Source organism: Arvicola amphibius, chromosome 10 (genome assembly GCF_903992535.2).
Source record: "Arvicola amphibius chromosome 10, mArvAmp1.2, whole genome shotgun sequence".
NCBI classification, from domain to species: Eukaryota; Metazoa; Chordata; class Mammalia; order Rodentia; family Cricetidae; genus Arvicola; species Arvicola amphibius.
In genome coordinates this window covers 86,331,611-86,353,168 of record NC_052056.1, presented here as the reverse complement: position 1 = coordinate 86,353,168, position 21,558 = coordinate 86,331,611, and the positions used below count along the sequence as shown (strand labels likewise).

At 45.8% G+C, this 21,558-nt stretch overlaps 1 protein-coding gene across 1 annotated transcript in view; it reads left to right on the top strand.

Annotated features, from left to right (window-relative positions):
- The window catches only part of Tmem132d (transmembrane protein 132D), a 627,358-nt gene that overhangs the window by 143,441 nt on the left and 462,359 nt on the right, over window positions 1-21,558 (top strand). Inside the window, exon 2 of the mRNA XM_038346092.1 lies at window positions 14,406-15,291. Within this exon, the coding sequence (XP_038202020.1) occupies window positions 14,406-15,291 (886 nt within the window). The remainder of the gene's footprint in view (window positions 1-14,405; window positions 15,292-21,558) is intronic.

Genomic DNA, 21,558 nt, shown 5'->3' with positions numbered 1-21,558 from the left:
AGGTGACCTACAGAGTTCGTTTGGAATGATGATTCTAGAGGGAAAAAGGTCTGTCATGGTAGGGACACTGTGCAGCAAGACGCTGACATGGCAGATGGAATAGGAAGTTGAGAGCTTGCATCCTTCTCTGTAAGCGTGAAGCCGAGGGAGTGAACTGGAAATGGTTTGAGTCTTTAAATGCTCAGAGCCCGCCTCTAGTGAGGTACTTCGTCAAACAAGGATACAACTCCCAAATCTCCCCCAAACAGTGTCACCAATAGATGCCAAGTGTTCAAATACATAGACCTGTGGGAGACATCTCCCCACATGTAAACCACCCAGGTCCTGTGTGTACCAAGACTGAGGATCTCAGGGTGGCAGGATCCTATGTGCCCTGAGATGCCCCTTCCCTGCAGGGTATGGGCTGTTTCCATAGCCACTGAGTCCACTGCTCCGAATGGGTTTTATTGTTACAAAGTTGCGCTCAACACTTCAGACTGTGCAGCTGAAGCAGCAGGGTGGAGAAGGGACTCTTAGCATTGTGCTGCAAGCTGCATCTGTCTGGGTCTGCTGGGTAGCTCCCCAAACATGGAACGAGGAAACCACAGGATGGTGGGTGTCTTGGTTTCGTCTTCTGTCACTATGAAAAACACCTTAACAGAGGTGCCTTAAGAGAGAAAGGGTTTATTTGGCTCAGGATCCTGGTTACAGCCCTTCGTTGTAAGGAAGACAAAGTAGCAGGAACTCAGAAGCCAGAGCGAAGCATGCATGTGAGCTTGTGCTTAGCCCTCTTTCTCCTTTTCCATATTAGCTAGAGCAGCAATTCTCAACCTTCCCAATGCTGCGACCCTTTAATACAGTTCCTCATGTTGTGGTGATCCCCAGCCATAAAATTACTTTCGTTTCTACTTCATAACTGTAATTTTGCTACTATTATGAATTATGAATTGTCATGAATTGTAGAGTAAATACCTGATATGCAGGACATTTGATATGCAACCCCAGTGAAGGTGTCACAACCCACAGGTTGAGAAACCGCTGATCAAGAGCCTGGTGCCGTCTACTTTTGACTGTGTCCTCCCACAGCAGTAATTCACTGGAGATAGCCTCCACACAGACAAGCCCCTGGGCCAACCTGAGCTAGACTGTCCCTGTCTCTTCCCAGTTGGTTTTAGATTGTCTCAGATTGACAGAACACACCATTAAAGCCCAGGTCAAAGGGTGAGATAGATGATAGATGACCACTATCAGTCTGGGGACATAGCCCCTTTTAGAGAAGCTCTGATGTTTATGTGGGGTCTGGTCTTGCACCTTGTGGAAACCATGATGCTCATGCCCCGCCCCCTGCCCTCCCCCACCCTGCCTCTTCTCCCCTTATTCTATCTCTCTCCTCAGTGTTCTGTCTCCACCTCTCTTTCTCGAGTCATCCCCCAGCATATGTCTGTCCCTAACTGGATTCCTCTAGTGGGGATGAGAGACATAGCCAGGGTGCAGATGCAACCACAAGAAACCTAGAAATGCCTATAACCCGATATCCTCATGGGCCTGCATCTCCAGAGACTCAAGTATCTTTACTCTTTGATGCTAAAGGTGATTGTCATAAGAGAGTAGAATCATGGTTCGTGTGTAGACATAGAGCCGACGCAGGTCATATCAGGTGGGTGTTAGCACCTTTTCAAAGGACAGCCCCAGACAGGCAGGACTTTCTGTGGAATAGGGATGGTGAATAGTGTGGGCACAAGTTGGGAGAGCTGTCAGTGGGAAGCTGTCCCCCTTTCTGATGGAATGGTTTTGTGTGTCTGCAAGTTCGGCTACTGTTGTATTAACCGCAGTCACCTTCCAAAGTGTAACATGGCTCCCTTCACTTCAGAGCTGGGAAAGCTGGGGCCAAGAGATATGGTGCATATCTGCAGTCCCAGCATTCAAGAGACCGAGGGAGAGGGATGGAGAGTGCAGACAGTTGGGCTGTAGAGTGACACCCTATTGCAAAAGAAAAAACTATAATAAAAATAACACATTGGAAAAAGCTGGAAAGGTTGCCTGGTCTTCTGTCTACTATACAGAAGGGTCCTTTGTCCTGTCTGATAGGAAATTCCCTCCTGCAAGCCACTGCCCCCCTTCATCCCCACCCCTTTCCCTTTCCCTCTCCTGCTCTGTCCATATTCTTTTTAGGAAATACGGTGTATGGGTTATATCACTCACGATGATTTTGCCCTCAGCAAGTGGAGGAGAGAGTTATTTGTGTTTATTTTTTTAAGCTGCTCAATCCCTGAACAAATTAAACATTAATATAAACAATTTAAACACTGATGAGATGTGACAGTCTGATAGTTTTAATATAAAGCTACTTAATGACATTATTTTTTTTTCTGTGTGCTGAGAGGTTTCAGTGGAGTGCTGGCTGGGGAGGTCGTCACTTCCCGGAGGATCAGAGACCAAGAGTCAAGTTAATTTAACAGTCAAGTTAATTTCTGCACGGGGTCCTCTACCAGGTCTGTCCCCGGGCCTTGCTGGTGGCTCTGCAGAAGGATGTTTAGGTGTGGATTTAGGGTCACTGGCAGCTGACCCATGAAAGCCTCTGAGTGTTTTCTCTAGTGCCCTCTATGCCTCCATTTCTCTCTTTTCTCTTTAAAAGTTTCTTTCCCGCCTTTAATCCCAGCACTCGGGAGGCAGAGGCAGGCGGATCTCTGTGAGTTCGAGACCAGCCTGGTCTACAAGAGCTAGTTCCAGGACAGGCTCCAAAGCCGCAGAGAAACCCTGTCTCAAAATACCAAAAAAAAAAAAAAAAAAAAAAAAAAAAAAAAAAAAAAAAAAAATTTCTTTCCCAGTTGAAAGGACGTTAGACAAAGATGTAGTGTAATGAATGGAACAAACAAACAGCCAAAAACAAACCCACAACTTTTATCTCAAGGGGAATACAAGAGTTTATTCTGGAATCAAATACGAGTGAATATTTGATTAGACTATTTGACTAGAGCATGACCTAGAATACAGATTCCTGTTTGTACTTGCTCATTAGTTTTTATGTCACTACAAGCCAGAGTCACCTAGGGAGAGGAAAGCTTAACCGAGGAATGTCCTCTATTAGATTGGCCTGTGGGTAAGTCTGTGGTCGTTTTCTTGGTTGGTAATTGATGTGGGAGGGCCCAGTCCACTATGGGCGGTGATATTCCCTAGACAGGTGGTCCAGGATTGTATAAGAAAGCTATAAACCAAATGAGCCTTTTTATCGCCTAGATGGTTTTGGATAGAGTTTTACCATAGCATCAGGACTGAGACTATGCCAGTTGGTGGTGGCACACACCTTTAATCCCAGCACTTGGGAGACAGAGATAGGTGGATCTCTGTGAGTTCGAGGCCAGCGTGGTCGACAGCACATGTTCCAGGTGATCAGGCTACACACAAAAAAAACCCTGTCTTGAATAACAAAAAACAAATTAAAACAAGCAGAATTCAGACTAGGACAAGGTTCCCCAAAATTCTACGTTCTGGCAAGCATTTCATAAAGTTTTTAAAGTAATAGAATGGAGGGGGTCCTGAGTCAAGATACTTTTCTTCAAGTTTCTTTGGGAAACTTCGGGTTGTGGGGGAGTTTCTGCTGTAGACCTCAGACATATTGGACAGTGTTCCTAGCTTTGGGGCTGGGAGAGGATAATGGGTCTGTTTGTTGATTGCCAAAGGATTTACGGATACTTACAGGAATACTATCTCACACAGATGTTGGCAATGCATGGCTTTTGGAAAGCTAACATAGCTCAAGATAATTTGGTTCTTTAACTCTATAGTCACTGATAGTCTAATCAGCCAGCCAGTCTTGAGGAATGTTTAACATAGGTAGAGATTTTCTGGAAGCCTCAGTCACAAAATCTTTATGTCCATGGCACAAAACTCCGGGTTCATTTCAGGCAGAGGTCTGGGGCTCTGTGCGGTTGGTCACATAGACCTCACTGGGCCTTTGGCTGGTTGCTAGCTTTTCATTTTATCCCTGGTGTTGTACAGAATGTTCCCAAAACATTTTATTTTCTCAGGATAGTGTCTGAGTCACATAAATAGGAAAGTAGGAGAGGACATGTAAGCTATTTTGTGTGTCGTTGAATTGCCCTTTCCCAGAAATAGGTGACTCTTTGTGTATCCCTTGAGCTCTGTTGGGAGACCCTTGTATCTGAGTCATGGAATCTTTCTTCCCTATGATTCAGAAACTCTTATAAAGTTAGATAAAAATGTGACAGTGTTGTGTGCTCACTTTGATTAGTGATGGAGCCTGGCCCAGTGCTTACTTCTCTGGCAGGTCCCTGACCTATGTGGTCAGCACATTTGCACTCCACATTCAATTTTATCCTAGGGGGTTAAACTGAAGGCCCAATGCATGCTGGGACAAACGTTCTACTTTTGAGCTATAACCCCAGTTCCACATGACCGTTTGAACTATTGTCCCTTGAGTATCCCCTACATACATACAGTCACCAACTGCGTTAAGGTGGAGCCCTTGCTTTCAGACATAAGTGTCTCTGTTCCCTACTGGGTTAGCTAGAGGTAGCAATGAAAACACAGTGTCTGTTTCCACTGTTTTAAGACAAGGGATGGATGCTTTGTATGGTGTTGGGATCTGTAGACATTACAAAGATTTGGTGTTACTGGTATTGACACTTACAAGGTACCCTGGGTTTACTTGGAACCTGCACCTGGAGGGGGACACTCAGTGACACTCACTTAGCTGGTTAGGGTACAGAAGAGCAGGTTTTAAAGCACAGTAAGGGATTGGCTGGGGAAGCATGGTAGGTAAAGCACTTGCTGAGCCACCATGAGGGTATGAGTTCAAATCCTTGGAGTCCATGAAGACTGGAGACAGTAGCACATGTTTGCCCTCTTAGTGCATCTGTCGTGGAGACAAGAGAGCCACCAAAAGCTCGGCAGCCTTCCTTCCCATCTCAACCTGTTCTGGGCTCTTCGGGGTGCTTACCAATGCACAGAGGCCTCTTGCAAGCATTCCTTTCCCAGCCTGATCTTTAGTTCCTCCTTCCCTCCGAGTCTCAGCCGCCCGAGACTAAACAAACATGGCTCCCGTGGGGTCCCTGATCACCAGCACAGTGTGACACTGACACTTGTAAAAGGCCCAGTGGATGAATTGAGACAGAAATGTACCTGGTCTTGCTATCTATAGCCTCACGGTCTCCAAGCGCACATATCTTAGCAAATTACTCGTGATGCTAGTATGCTCTGTGAGATGTTCATGGGCAGGTGCTGGGTCCTGCTGGGGTTGCCTTCCTCACTGTGTCCTTTGAGAGGCTTAAGGAAAGTCCAGGCTTCCTGAATCATTCAATCTATGGACGTGTCTGACAAGTGAAGACCGACTCCCTTCAGTAACATCTGAATGTTGAACCCAGTCTCAGGAGAGTGTTTGCAATAACCTTGCAATTCCCCATCCCTGAGTCTCATTCTGATGAGGGCCAGAGTGGCCGTGGGGAAGGTGCTGAGTATTTTCTCAGTTTGTGTCTAGGGATTCCAAAGACAGCTCTGGCTTGCTGCATTGGTGTTTTCTCAGTCAAGGGATACTAATGTGCCCCAAGTGTGTCTGCCACTTCTGTACTGGCATAGCAGCCTGTGGTGATTCGGGCAGCAGGTAGAGATGGGGTATCAGGAAGTGCCATCCTTAGTGTTAGCCTAAGGTCCAGAAGTAGCCAGCCTTTTGATTATGTTTGCTACATTCAGAGGTATCCAACCCACAGTCCTTGTGTTGGGAGAGCATGTGTTTATTCTGCATGGCACTGCAACATGATGATGATGATGATGATGTGTGTGTGTATATGTATGTATGTTGTATAGTATTGTGTATGTATATAATATGTATAGTTTATTTGCATTTTGTTTAGTGTGTTATGTGTATTATGTAGTCTGTGTGTTTGCATTGTAGTGTGGTGTGTATATATATGTAGCATAGAGTTTGTATTATGTAGTGTGTGGTATGATGTGTGTGTTATATGTGTTTATCTATGTGGTGTGAGTAGTTTGCATATAGTGTAGTGTGTGTTGTATGTGTTTGTGTGTATGTGTTCATCTAGTTGGGCGTTCTCTTGTTCTGTGCTCTGTGGGTGGAACACTATTTAAACTGCAAAGGGCATATGAAAAAAATGTAGCTGCTGAAATCACACAGTAGTTCACTGAACGTCACGTTACTTAGGGCTCTATAGGCGCAATGAGCAATTTGAATTCTACCTTGAAAACGTGATACCTGTGTGGTGGTTTTGGACAACTCGTCTGCTTTCTCTGGTCCTACTTACTGTGGAGTGGAGACAAGGAAAATGTGTCGTGGATGGGGCTTTGGAGACTTACCTCCTTCATTCATCACGAAGGAGCCACAGGATAGGGAGTTAGCAGATGTGTCATCGCTATATGAATAATTCTGTAGGGACAGTAAAGGGAACCCGTGCACTCCAGGTCAAAGCATGACTCACTCAAGTAGAAAAACAGTAGAGATTCTATATCGAGGTGGAAGGCTGGCCGGGCAGAGGCAAGTGAGGAGGATCCACTGGGTGCAGATGACTAGGGAGAAGTCTGAAAGGGTCCCCCTAACACAGCAGTGGCCTAGAAGCTGTTTCCTCTCTGAGGTCAGGGAAGAGTGCCTGGTGGGGTAGAAGGACATTCAGGACACAGAGAAGGTCATGGGCAGCAGAATAGCACAGTCCCTGGACTGGGAAAGGAAAGTGGGGGGAGTTGGGATGGTTGTAGGTGTTGATATGAGAACACTACTCTTGTTTCTGCACTTGCCGGGGTCTCCCGCTGAGGTTTCACCCTCTGTGTTCCTGTGCTGGGACCCCACAGCTGAGGTTTCACCCTCTGTGTTCCTGTAGGGGACCTCTTGGGCAGCATGTGTCCTCCATTCAGAGTTGTTAGAGTCACAGGGAAAGACACATTGCTTTTTCCATATCCCTGAGTCAGTGACTCGCAGCCTGGGCGTCTGGGTGAGGATGTCCCTAGGTTCTCCTAGAGAGGAGAGCTATGGCTGTGAAGAGCTGGCTGTGGGTTGGTGATGATGTCATATGGGGGTCTTTTTTTCCTGTTGTGTATCCTAGTTAGCTACAGCTGTCAACTTGACACAATGTAGAGTCAGCCTCATAGGAAGATGGAACATCAATTGAATTGTTGCCCAGGTCAGATTGGATCATGTCTGTGTCTATTAATTGACAATTGGTATGGGAGGGCCCAGTTCACTGTGGGTGGCACCGTCCTTAGACATCCGACTCCAGGCTCTATAATAAAGCTGTCTGAGCTAATGAACAGGGTGAGCAAACTAGCAGTGTCCCTCCATGGTTTCTGCATCAGCTTCTGTTCTGGCTTCTTTCAGTGATGGATTGTGACTTGTGGCGGATGTCTATCCTAGGTTACCGCCTTTGACAAGGACAAACCTCAGGAAAAAACCCTGTGGTTGGGCTTCCTGAGGAGCATGGCCTCTAGACTCTGATTAAGCAGATGACAAGCTTGTTGGATCTCAGTGTGAGTTCCTTTCTCTTCCTTTCTCCCCTAGTGCGTATGAGGGTTGAATTCTATAAGCTCTACACTGTCCCAAATCTGAAACCACTCCAGTTTCTTCTAAAAACCACAGAAGTGATTGGGTTACCATTGGGGCTTCCAGTTGTTTCAGGTCTTCGATCTGACAAAGACTAGACAGTTCTGCCAGGTTGGCTGTTGGCCTCTCTACAAGGTTAGGAGGGCTGCCAGACTTAGAACAAAAGTTCCAAGGTGCCCCGTATTTACACTCTGCCCTAGGAGACAGAAGAAGTAATGTGTTGCATTTGTTGTTCTGCTTGCCCCACGTGGTATTTGTACTTATCAGAAACCAAACCAGAACTCTCTGTGTGTGTGAGTATGTGTGTGTGTGTCTGTGTGTATGTATGTATTGTCTCTCTCTCTCTCTCTCTCTCTCTCTCTCTCTCTCTCTCTCTCTCTCTCTCTCTCTCTCTCTCTCTCTCTCTCTGTGTGTGTGTGTGTGTGTTTGCATGTGTGGGGGAGCATGTAGAGCTGTGCATACATATGCATGTGCAAAGGCCTGATGCTGCCATTGGTGGTCTCTTCAATCACTTCCACCTAGCTATTGAAGCCAGGTCTCTCATTTGAACCCTGAACTTGCGGATATGGTTCATCTAGTTCTCCAGTTTGTTCTGGACCCTTTGGCTCAGTCTTCTACACAGCAGACTTGCAGGCAGGCCGCCATGCCAACCCAACCCTAACATAGGAGCTGGGATCCCGACTCCCCTCTTCAAGCTTGTGTATCAAGTGCTTTGCTAACTGAGCCATCTCTGCAGGACCATCTCTCCTTCTCTTCCTCCATCTTTCTCGTTCCTCCCTTCCTTCCTTTCTTCTCCATTCCCCTATCTCTCTACCTTCTTGCCTCCTTCCCTCTCCTTGCCTTATAATTTACAAAATGGTGCCCATTTCATGCCACAATGCACAGTGGCTGCTTTGAACAGCCACTGCATTCTAACCCCCAGAGAGGCACCTTCTATCACCTATAACGCCAGTTTACTTCACATAAAAATGACCCAAGCATCAAATAGAAAGCTGAGTACAATGAAAGCAAATGAATGCCCCATTAAGGAAAAAGAATGGTTTTCACTTGGGCTATGATTTTGATGGAACAGAATGTGACCTCACAGATGTTTTACATTAATCTTTACATTCTTTTGAGAGCATAGTGTTTCCTTAACCAATACTTTCAAGAAACAAGATGGCCACCCAAACATAGAACTCTATTCCTCCCTTTGCATGGTCCAAAAGAGAACAACTTTGGGGAAATGATTGTAGCTAAAAGACCAGCAAGGATCAGCTAGGAGGTACAGTCTGGGAGCTGCACACTCTGAATTCCCGAGAAGTCACCATGACATGCTCTCTCTCTCCCTCTCTCTCTCTCTCTCTCTCTCTCTCTCTCTCTCTCTCTCTCTCTCATACACACACACACACACACACACAGAGAGAGAGAGAGAGAGAGAGAGAGACAGAGAGACAGAAAGAGAGACAGAGAGAGACACCATACATACATACACACAGACACATGCAAAAGGAAAAAGAAAACGGGAGGGTGATTGTTGGTTTCGTTAAATTGACACAGGGGGGAAAGGGAACCTCAGCTGAGGAATGGCTCCATCATACTGTACTGTGGAAAAGTCTGTGGAGCACCTTTATGATGAATGATTGATGTGGGAGGGCCCAGCCCACTGTGGGTGGTGTCGCCCCTGCGCAGGCGGTCCTGCATGGTATAAGAAAGCAGGTTGGGCAAGTTATGGAGAACAAGCCAGTAAGCAACATTGCCCCATGGCCGCTGCTTCAGTTCCTGCTTCCAGGGTCCTCCCTTGATTGCTTTCAATCATGGACTGAGAGTAGTAAGATGAAATCAAGCGTCTCCAACCATAGACCTGGGAGGTGGTACTAGGACATGGAGGCAGAAAGGAAAGAAAGTATCCTGGGAGCTTCAGGTCTCAGTGAGGCATTTGTAGGCAATAAGCACCTGGGTTGGATATCAGGGCGAAAGACCTCTATGTGGTTTGCAGGCTAAAGCTGGAGTTATTTCCCCTCCAGTGCCCGGCCCTGACCTTTCCTTGCTTTACTATTTTCCTGAATAGTATCAGAGGACCCAGTGTGGTTGACCTGGCACTGTGTAATTAGCTGCACAATTAAGTTTTGTGTCCCCGAGCAGCAGGGTCAGATGTTCAAAAGGGAGGTTCAGGGGGCCTGGCTGCCCAGTGCTGATGCCTGCCCTGCTCTGGTGCCCTGCTCTGCTTTACACTTTTGACCCTGGCAGTTTGACTGCATGGTAAGCTGGCTCGAGGCTGCTCAAGGCAGTGGCTCTGTGAAGCCTTAGATGTGTTTTAAATAATCAAGGGGCACCTTGGAACATAAGATGTCCCTTTAGGAATCTCATGGCCCTGAGGGTCCTCTTCTCTCCTCTCCTCTCCAGTCTCGGTCAGTGGGATTATGTGCTGCTCTCAGTGGAATGAAAGTATTGGCAATCCTGATTACAGCCATGCTCCTGAGAAGAGATCTTACGGAATCTTGGTGGAAAATATAATCTGCTCTTTAGGATAGAAAATGCATAATCTGCTTGTGCGCCCATTTGTTCATCAAATATGTAATGAATGTGTGATACTTTCTGGATGCTGTTCTAAAGACCCCATGTACTGTGGGACTACATGAGACCACTATTACATGATGTACGCTCTCCTGATCTGTAGCAACTCACAGGGAAGCACAGAGTGATTTGGGGGTGTGGGACACACATGTGACCATAACCTTGAGATGCACTTTCAGTGCTCCAGAATTTACAGAAGAGTCTAGAGACATGCTGGGATTGTAACCAGGCTGATGGGGAAGGGGTGAAAATGGCACCCAAGAGAAAGGAGGAAACAGAAAGCTCCTCTCAGATAACACACAGAAAATGTCTGCTTGCTCTTTGTGCTGACTTTTAGATGGGCAAACCCAGGTTTTGTGAAAACACAAAGCAGGTGCCAGTTCCCAGGATGTTAAGACATACAATACTTCATCAGGTAAGGCACCTTGTTAGGCTTGTGTTAGTGACTTTACACATTTCTGTGACAAGATACCAGCCAAAAGCTACTTAAGGGGGAAAGATTTATTTGGGCCCACAGTTTGAGGGGACAGTCAGTCATGGTGGGAAGGCACAGCGGCAGGAACATGAGAGGGCTGGTCACATCACCTCTGCAGCCAGGAAGCAGGTGAATGCTGGTGCTCAGCTTGTCTTCCTTCTAAACCCATGGAATGGAGCTGTCCACAGTTAGTGTGGCTCTTCCCTCCCCTGTTAAGCATTTCTGGAAACATCCCTATAGACATGCCTAGAGGTCTACCAGATGTCTATTTTCATTTCCATGCTGATTCTAACGCCATCAAGTTGACAGCCACAATTTTAACATTTATAGTATCTTGATTTTTTTTTTAAGAAAAAAATTTTATGTTTGTGTGTGTGTGCATGCATGTTGATGTGTATGTGGGCACATGTGCTTAGAAGTGCACAGGCTTGACATTGATTGCTGTTCACTTTACTGAGATAGGTGAAGGAAGCCTTACCAACTTACCTAGTCTAGCTAGCCAGATTGCCCCAGAGATCTCCTGCCCCTCCTTTCCAAGTGCTGGGATTACAGACAGGCCATCGTGTCCACCTGGCACTTTCCTATAGCTACAGGGGAGTCTGAGCTCCAGCCCTTACACTTGCTTATTCCCCTAGCCATCTTCCCAGTTTGCAGATCTTGATATTTGAAAAAGAAATTCACATTTATTAGGCTGCAACCTATGAAACTGCTGTTCGAGTCAGTCCGAATAGACATGTATTAACAGTTCTAGGTAGTTTATTTCAACACAAATGTCAGACTCATCCTTCCCCGAACTTGGTAATAATACTAGACAAAGATTTTTGTCATTCCAGAGTGCAAGCTAGACCTGAATACAGGTGTCTGTCGATCTGACCTAGCTGTAAATGTGTATGCACCATAACTTCTGCGTTCTCTGACCTGAACTGCAGATTTGATTGACTCACAGAAACAAGGAGGATTGGTGCCTTGCTGATTGTCCTACAGGTTACATGTGGCAATTCCAGGAACTGTCTGAATTCTTGGCTGTCCCCCACTGTTCCTGATAGATGTGGGTCCATACTTGTCAGAGTGTTGTGCTTGGGGAGTGCTTTTATGGGGGTCACTGAAGCTAAAGCAGGTTGTTGGAGGGATGTCAATATTTCCAAATGACCAGGGACCATCATGTGGCTGCTGCTGGTGTGGTCTGCAGCATGGTGGGGACAGCTGTGTCTGGACAGTCGGGGCTACTCAAGCCAGCAGCTCCCTGTTCCAAAGCTCTGGAAATGGCTTTTGTGGGTTGTGTAATTTCTATGTCTGGGTTTTTATTACAGAAAATAAGACAAAATGTAAAAATAACATGTTGAATTTTTTAGCCCCTATGGCCCCCAGGAGGATATGTTCCCTAAAGAGGAAAGAAGAATATATTTTTGTTCATTGGTGTCAATGGGTGGAGTGAAAGGTAGATGCTGCCACCCATTCTTGGCTTGAGGGTCTAGGCTACTCAAAGGACCTGCTGTGGTCAGTCCATTTCCCATCTCTAGAGCACTCTCTCCAACTCAGCGTTCATGTGACTGTTGTCACTTTTCTTACGTGTCTTTGTCCCTCACAGTTCATTATTTCTGGACAAAGGTCCTTCCAGTTGGGGTGTGAGGTTGCATCAGAAATGGTACCAGGTATGATGTAGATGTGGGGATCAGACTATGTTTGAGAAGAAGGTCACCCCAGTTCCACTTTTGATATAGGATATCCTATCCTACTGTATATGTGTTACTTTTATTGTTTGATGAATAAAGCTGTTTAGACCAATGGCTTAGCAGAGTAAAGCCAGGCCAGAAATGCAAACAGAGATAGAGAAAGAGAGAGAGAGAGAGAGAGAGAGAGAGAGAGAGAGAGAGAGAGAGAGGGCAGAGTTGAGGAGATGCCATGTAGCTGGTGAAGGAAAAAGATGGCAGAACATTACCAGTAAGCTATAGCCTTGTGGCAATACATTGATTAATAAAAATGGGTATATAGATTAATAAAATGTGTTAATTTAAGATATAAGAGCTAGCTAGGAATATACCTAAGCCATTAACCAGTGTTGTAATTAATATAGTTTCTGTGTGATTATTTGGGTCTGGGTGGTTGGGAAAATGAAAATGCTATCTCTGTTTTTACATATTTTGTCCAGCCTGGTTGGTCAAGGGAAAACCCATTGTTTATCTGATGAGATGTTAGTATCCTTTCAGCCCTTGCTGACATCTTCTTTAGCAAAAAACAAAAACAGAAACAAAAAAAAAGCAAAAACAAAAACAAACAGAAAATGAAAATGATGGAGACCAGAGGCCCATATTGGGCATCTTCTGCAATCTCTCTCCACTTTATTTTTTGAGACCAAATCCTAGTGCTCACTGATTCAGCTATCTTGGCTGTCCAGCAAGCTCTAGGCATCTCCTATCTCCATCTCTCCAACCCTGGGTTTAAGGCATGTACTGCTGTGTCCAGCTCCTTCTTAATATGAGTTTGGAGAATTGGAACTCCAGGCCTCCTGCTTGTTTATGCTCTGAGACTTAAGCCCCTTAAAGCTATTATTATCCCTAGGGGGAAAAGTGATTTTGTTTGAATCTTATTTATTTACACGTTCATTTATGAGTATCAAGTGACAAGTTTTTCTACCTAACACTAGTGATATTGTACAGCATCTTTTCCATTGAGATGTAAGCAGATGCCTATTCACCCCAGGTAGGACACCAGCGACCAAAGGAGAAAATAATTTCCACCCGAATTGAGCTCGGTGAACCAAAGAGTTTGTGAAGGTTACTCCTAGAAGCACAGATGACCAAAAGGCAGCTTCATCCCTATGAAGTGATCACCATATGTGTGACGATCTGCTAAAGCTCTATCCCTGGAACTTTGGACTCACATTGAAGACACCTCCACCAAAGATAATATTCCCTTTTTTTTCTTTCCTCTCCCAAGACAGGGTTTCTCTGTGTAGCCCTGGCTGTCTTAGAACTCACTCTGTAGACCAGGCTGACCTCGAACTCACAGATCTACCTGCCTCTGCCTCCTGAGGGCCGGGATTAAAGGTGTGCGCCACCACACTTGGCTGATAATTATTCTCTCATGGGAAAGGTTCTCTGCTACAGAAACTTTCAGGTCCTGATGTGACTTGTAATCTTGCGAATTCTTATAACGCTCTGTGAGTTTTGCAAGCCCCCTACCCCCTAGGAAGGACGGTTTCAGTCTGGAGGGATTATCCAGCCAACACATCTGTGTCATCTATCGTTGGCACATGCACATGCATATACATATATCCTTAGCATATGTTTTCTCTGTGTGCCACACAAGTGTGTACACATGCAAGGTCAGAGGTCAATGTCATATGTCTTCCTCAATCTTTCTCCATGTCATTTTTTGAGACAGAGTCTCTCACTGAACCTGGAACTCACTAACTAAGCTAGCTTAGATGTCCAATGAATTCTAGGAATCTTCCCTTTTGTCTCCATTTCCCTAACACTGGCCGTAAGACATGTACCATTGTGTTCATATTCTTTTGGGGTTGTGAGCCTTGCCTTTAACTACCAAACCATCTCCCTACCCTGATCAGCTTCTCTTTAAGATAGGTTCTAGGGTTTGGACTTCTTTCCCACCTGCTTGTGTGGCAAGCACTTTGCCACCTGAGCCCTCTCACCCAGCTCCTTTGCCTATATTTTCTATACACTGAGTTGACTCCAAGAAGAAACCCCCTGCTCATCCAGAACAGCATCATGGGTCCAAAGGTGGGCGGTGGGCGGTTACCAGTGTGCTCTCCAAGGCTACAAATCTGGTGTCCCGGGATCACTAACACCTGCCCTCGGTTCCTCCCAACAGTGACGGAAGGCCGAGGGATCCTGGAGAGCATCCAGCGGTTCTCGCTCCTGCCTACCTACCTCCCGGTGACCTACCACATCAACAATGCCGATGTGTCCTTCTTCCTGAAGGAGGCCAACCAGGACATCATGCGCAACTCCAGCCTGCAGTCGCGGGTTGAGTCCTTTCTGATCTACAAGTCCAAGCGGCTGCCGGTGCTCAACGCCAGCTACGGGCCCTTCTCACTTGAGCAGGTGGTGCCCCAGGACCTGATGCTGCCTTCCAACCCATTCGGATTCACCAACACATTCTCCCTCAACTGGAGGCTGAAGGCCTACATCTTGCAGGAGAAGGTCTACCTGAGCCATCCCAAAGTGCAGGTGCTCTTCCACGTTGTGGGCAGAGACTGGGATGACCACAGGGACGAGAAGCTCCCCTGTCTGCGGGTCTTTGCTTTCCGAGAGACCAGGGAGGTTCGGGGCAGCTGCCGGCTAGGTGGAGCCTTGGGACTGTGTGTGGCCCAGCTGGAGATGCTGCCTGGCTGGTTCAGTCCCCCTACAGTTGTGTCTGGGCGCAGGAGACCCACAGAGCAGCCAGAAGGGAGTCCCGTGGAACTATATTATGCAGTACAGCCAGGGGATGAGCGAGGGGACTGTGCCAAGGAGGACTTGAGGAAGGGTGGTGGCACTCTGACAGGCCACAATGATGTTGATGAATCCAGCCCCCCTTTGCACAGAATTGGGAGTGTCTTCCTTCGCGAGACCCCCAGCAGTCCACCTCTGAGGGAACTGCGTTTAGATAGCAATGTGGCCGTTCATTATGTCCCTAAGACTGTACGACAAGGAGACGTACTCACCTTCCCCATCTCTGTCTCCAGGAACTGCACGGAGGATCACTTCACACTGAGGTGAGCAGGTTCTCAAATCTGTCTACGGCAGCCCTGGAGATCCAGCAGGGCTGCTGTGTTTATGCCTCTAGCATGGAGTTCCTGTCAGATGCTCACATGCGGTGTTCTCACTGTGAAATGTAAGGGCTAGTTTAATGGTGCTGGTTGTCCACTTAATTATGAATATTTTTTGGGAGGGGTACATGTGTATAAGAATGAATATAGAGGTCACAGGTGTCTTGGTCATGGGTGTCCTTGCTCAGGTATTATTATAGTATTATTTTGAGACAGGGTCTCTCAGTAGCCTAGTACTTAGTGGTTAGACCAGTTGGCTGACCAGTGAGACCTCAGAATCCTTCTCTCTCCACCCTCCAGCATTTGAATCAAGAGACCACACTTGTTCTATGCCCAGCTGTTTACATGGATCCTGGAAATCAAACTGAGGTGCCCATGTTTTCATGATGAACACTTACTGACTATCTCACCAGTCCAGAGAATGTTCTTCCTTTTTATTGAGACTTATCTTATTTTTAATTAAGTGTGTGTGTGTGTGTGTGTGTGTGTGTGTGTGTGTGTGTGTCTGTCTGTCTGTCTGTCTGTCTGTCTGTCTGTCTTTCTATCTGCTTGTCTGTAAATATATCTATGTTTGGGTGTGTGCATGTGAATGCAATACCCACAGAGGTCAGAGGGGGGTATCAGATCACCCTGGAGCTGAAGTTATGGGGAGCTGTTAGCTGTCAGATGTGGGTTCTGTGATCTTAATTAGGGTGCACAAGTGCAAGCAAGTGCTTTTTAACTACTAAGCCATCTCTCTGGGATCATAAAACATCCTTTTTAGTATTAATGAAACTCCCAGGCTGTCATAGAAGACCCCGGAATGTTGTCAGAATCCCTCGGCCTTTATGGAGGGTTTATCCACACCCTTTGGGGCACTGAAGGTTCCCCAAGTCAACCACTTCACAATCGGGTCTTTAAACACCTCACAGTTTCAGCAAATCTGCAAACGGTGGCGACAGTTGTCAGGGAGGATGGAGAACATGGCTCTGCCAACTCAGAAGCTATTCCAGACAGACAGGCTCTAAGTATAAAGTGGTACCAGCCTCAAAGTTATCACTTTGTTTCTCCCTGGAAATAGAATGTGGTGTTTAAAAAAGAAATAAGAGAGCGTAAAGGGTGGGGAATATGTGGTAGGATCTTGGATTTCTTATGTAAGGTTGTAGCAAAGAGGAGACATTTAAAAGAAGCACTGTGCACTTTAGAAAAAACACTCTGAAATTTTCTTTGAAATATAATATGCAAGAGGAACTCGCCTTGTGTCAACTGTGATGTAACTAAAGACTTTAGCTTCATTTTAAATGTAGATAAATCTGTTTAATTAATTAGGACAAGCATTGTTGGTCGGGCTGCGGTGTCCAACAGCACGGCATGACTAGGCCTGCTGGGAAACAGATTGCTTGTTTTCTTCTTGCTTTTTAAATCTATTTGATTTATATTTTTGTTTTGTGTGTATATGTTTGGTGTGGTGTGGTATGGTGGTGGTAGTGCACACCACATAATTTCAATGCCCACAGAGGCCAGAAGAGCGCATCATAACCCTGGAGCTGCTTGATAGGGGTACTGGGAACTGAACTCTGGTCCTCTGCAAGTGCATCAAGTGCTCTTAAATGCCGAAGCATCCATCTCTCCATCCCCCAACACATTAATTTTATCATGATCCCATAGAATATGGACGTACCTGCATGTGGTACATGTTGCCTGTGGATTTTCGAGTTCATTAGCTACCAATCTGATTTCAGTTTCTCATTCAGACTCATAACTTCTTTCTCTCTCTCTCTCTCTCTCTGTGTGTGTGTGTGATCATTAGCTACCAATCTGATTTCAGTTTCTCATTCAGACTCATAACTCCTTTCTCTCTCTCTCTCTCTCTCTCTCTCTCTCTCTCTCTCTCTCTCTCTCTCTCTCTCTCTCTCTCTCTCTCTCCCTCCCTACTCACAACTCATTTCCCTTCTGCTTTGTTTAAGAGTGATGAGCTCAGGGAAACAAATCATTCTTTAGTTTGAACTCACAATTTAAGTTGATTCTGACCTGTCATTCAGGGTTCCTTTTTAATTTTGACTGAAGCAATAGACATTAGAGAACAGCATTTGTCTAATCGTTAAACTTGGCTAAAACTGGGAGGTAAAAACCTTGACTTCGCATTCTGGGCATCTGGGGATTAGCTAAAGAGGCGGGGGGGTGTGATGGAAAGGCATCTGGGGGACTGTGACCACACTCGTGCTTCATTCTGTCTGTCTGTCCATCAGATTTCACTGCAGCTGGCTGCGAGTCCTCCACAGGACCTACTAGTGTGTGCTTCAGTTTCCAAATTCAGCGGCCTTCCATGACATCTTTAAAGAAGGCCAATTATGAGAGAAGTGCTTTTCCTTGGAGACCATGGGAAGGGCGGGCCTCTGCTCTAACCCATGCCATCCTCCCTTGGCTGTTCATGCTGACCGTTGACTAGTGATGGATTTCTGGGCCAGGGGTGGAATCTCGCCATCCTCTGGACTTCAGCTTCAGGAAGTGAGCTCATCTAGCCTTTTCTAGAAACACCTCTATGTGTGTTTGTGTTTCACGAAGGCTTGGAATCCTGTAACCATCTGTAATATAGTAAATGTATCCCCTGGAGTCTGGAGTAAGGTCAGCTCTCTTGGTTCTTCAGTAGACCCAAAAGACATCCCCTTTGTTGGGCCACACAGCCCACGAGGTTAGGCTCAGGCCTTTGCACCTTCAGAAATAAACACATTGCTCCCTTGTACGTTTTTTGGCTCTGGTTGTAAGTCCAAGATTGGGTGGTTTCAGATATAGTGAAAATGTACATTTATTCAGACTCCATTCCTTATGGATTCAGTTTTAAAACGTGCTTAATTTTTGAGAATTTTTTGACATACATTCAACGAAATACATCTTCTCATCATTTTCCCCTTCAACTCCCCCCATATCCCCACAGTATACACCCTCCCGACTTCATGTCTTCTTCCTTTATAGCCCACTAAGCCCAGTTAATGCTGCACATTTGTGCATGGGGGTGGGATCATCCACTAGAGCATGGGAAACGTACCAATAGGATTGTCCTAAAAAAAAGAAAAAAGAAAAAAGAATGTCCCACCCTGCTTCCTCTAGCAGCTATCAGCTGCCACTAACCCTTTAGCTAGTTCCTTCCTCATCCATGCTGGGATTTTTATCTAGATTGATTATGTATAGGTAATCATAGCTTCTTTGAGTTCACAGGTGCAGCAGGGATGCCATGTTCAGAACACACAGCTCTCTTCCCCATCCTCTGGTTCTGATATCCTTCCTGCCTCCTCTTCTACGATGGTCCCTGGGATCGGGTATATGCTTGCTACACACTTAACATACTTCAGTCTTGAATGGATCCAATCTGTCTATATAAGTAGACAGTATAAACTTGGACCTGGTGATGTGGCAAGCCTGTCATTTGAGTCTCCAAACATAGGGTTAGGCTTTTCTGTGCCTGTAACCTCAGGGGATGCTGTAGAGGAAGCATGAGGGGCTGGGACTTTCCATTCTGGGTACCAAATTATAAGTACGTTTTAACAAGCTGTGTGTGTGTGTGTGTGTGTGTGTGTGTGTCTGTGTGTCTATCTGTGTATGTGTGTGTCTGTGCACGTGCGGTGTGTGTGTGTGTGTGTGTGTGTAGAAGTGCAGGGACCGAGAACAAGAAAGCCCCAATAAATAGCTTTTTGTCTTCTAGAATCTATCCAACCCTGCTGCTCTAGTCTTGGAGCCCATGTTGCAGAAGAAAAGCAAAGCACTTTCAACTTATGGACATCCAAGTTCTTTTGAATCTCAGAAAATGTTTTCCTTTCCATGAAGAACTGAAACACCCACAGCACTTGTGCCCTTTGCTCTGAGATCCCACCTGCCATATTCCCTTTCTTATCTCCCTGGCCACAGGACACAGGGTTCAGAAGCCACCAGTGGCTTTGACTGCCCAAGTGCCAAGCTGGAGAAGATGAACACGGGGACCCTTTCTCTCCCCCCACATCAGCTGTTCCTTTCTGTTTCTCCTATAGAAACTGAATCTCTAAGAAGCCCTGGTACTTAGGTTGAACTGAGGTTTGAGTAGAATATTTACTCAGTGTCAAGGAAGTTCATGTGGAAGACAGAGACCAGAGCTATAAAAGGCAGAACTCAGATAAATCAGGGCTCTTACCAAAGTCAGGGCCGTTCTTAAGTTCCTTGAATGAACAAATCCCTCTTGAGCATTAGCAAAGCCCACTTAGAACTTGCAGTGGGCTCTGCAGTTGTAAATACTAGACGCCCAAGCACTCTTTGACAGTTTTGCATCCTACACTGTCAGATTAAAGATGCTTTGGAAATTGGGGAGCTGCCTCATATAGGAAAGATCCTACCATGTAAGCACAAGATACTGAGTTTGATCTCCAATATTCACAAAATTTAAAAAAATACCATATATGGTGGTATGTGGTTCAATGGCCAGCTAATTTAGCTGAATCAGCATGTTTCACTTCTCATGAGAGACTGTCTCTATAAGGTGGTTGGCTCCGGAGGAACAACACCTGAGGCTGACCTCTCACCTCTGCATGGACAGTTACTCAATAGCATGCTCACCCCAACCCCAACAAACGTACAGGCATGCACACATATGCATAAATGTTAATTAAAACTAAATTATCAAAGCTGCTTTGGTTTAAGCCTTGGGAATTTTCTTGACAAGACCTATGAAAGAGAAAGCCAGGGTATAAAAAAGAGAGATTTGACATGTGATTGGGGAGTCAGGATTAAGATGGGTCTGGGGATGCCCTTTGGGTGGTATAGTCGTCAGCGTTCTCTAGAGGAACATATATATGAAGGGTATTTATTAGAATTGCTTACAGGCTGTGGTCCAGATAGTCCAATGAAAGGTCCAAGAACCCAGTAGTTGTTCAGTCTACAAGGCCGAATGTCTCAGCTGTTCTTTGGTGTATGCTGGAGTCCCGAAGATGCAGAGTCTAATGCCAGTGAAGGAATGGGTTTGCCAGCAAGATCAAGAGCAAGCAAGCAAAGAGAGCTAGCTTCCTTCTTCCCCGTCCTTTATATAGGCTGCCAGAGGAAGTTGTGGTCCAGATAAAAGGATGGGTCTTCCCTCTTCAAAAGATCCAGCTTAAAAGTGGGTCTTCCCACTTCAAATGGCTTAATTAAGAAAAAGGGACCTGTCCCGAAAAACCAAAAAAAAAAAAAAAAAAAAAAAAAAAAAAAAGAAAAAGAGAAAAAAGAAAGTCTCTCACAGGTCTACCCAATGGCTCTGGTTTTAGTTAATTCCAGATGTTATCAAGTTGACAACCAACAGCAGCCATCACAGGTGGCAAGCTGCTTTGTAGAAGACTTGGGGCTTCTACAAAAGCAATGAGTTGGGTGGTGGAGAACAGCTCCCAGGAGCCCCGAGGGACTTAAAGAAGCCCACCTAGCAGGGCATCTCTCAATCTAGTTCAGGTGGAGGAAGTCAATTTGAATCCAGAAATAGTTCTAGTTGTAGGCTACACATCCCACAAGCTAACTTAGCCAATGGCTTCCTGGGTGGTCACTGAGGAACCCAAGGAATAATAACTGAGCAGGGGGTGTTGACAGAGTGGAGTCTGGCTGGGGAACAGAGGCCAGCATGGAGACACACCTCTCCGACTTGTCATCCTGACTCCCCCAGTATCTCTCTGCCATTGCTGTACCAAGCAAAGGCCCTCACTGAGCCTCCTAGACTCAAATAATCCCTTGCAAGATCTGAGGGGAGAGAGAGGAGACAGGCATGGCTTTTGTAAAGAGAAGTAGCTCCTAAAATGCCTTTATGAAGGACAAGGCATTTCTTTCTTGTAAACCTGTAGGGAGCTAGGGACTCTGGTGACGATGAGATCGACCCTGTAAATGCCCAGTGACATCTGTTAAACTCTGCATCCTAAAAGGAGCATCATTTGGGCATGCCTAGGGTCCACTGAAACCCTGGCCATGCCAGAGCAGGAGAACAGTCTACCATTTTCAAAGGCCAATTAGAAAGCAGCCTCTGCAAAGAAATTCACTGAATATGACCCTTGACCACTATGATCAGAGAATCCAGGAATTCTTGCTACAAAGTGTTGAGTTGCTGACCCCATTAAAGACATGCGGAGACTGGAATTAGCAATGCATGAAGATGGTAATGCTTATGGTGGTAGTGATGGTGATGACGGTGATCAGGGTGATGGTGGTGATGCTGGTCATGATGACAGTGGTGATAATGTTAGTAGTGATGGTGAA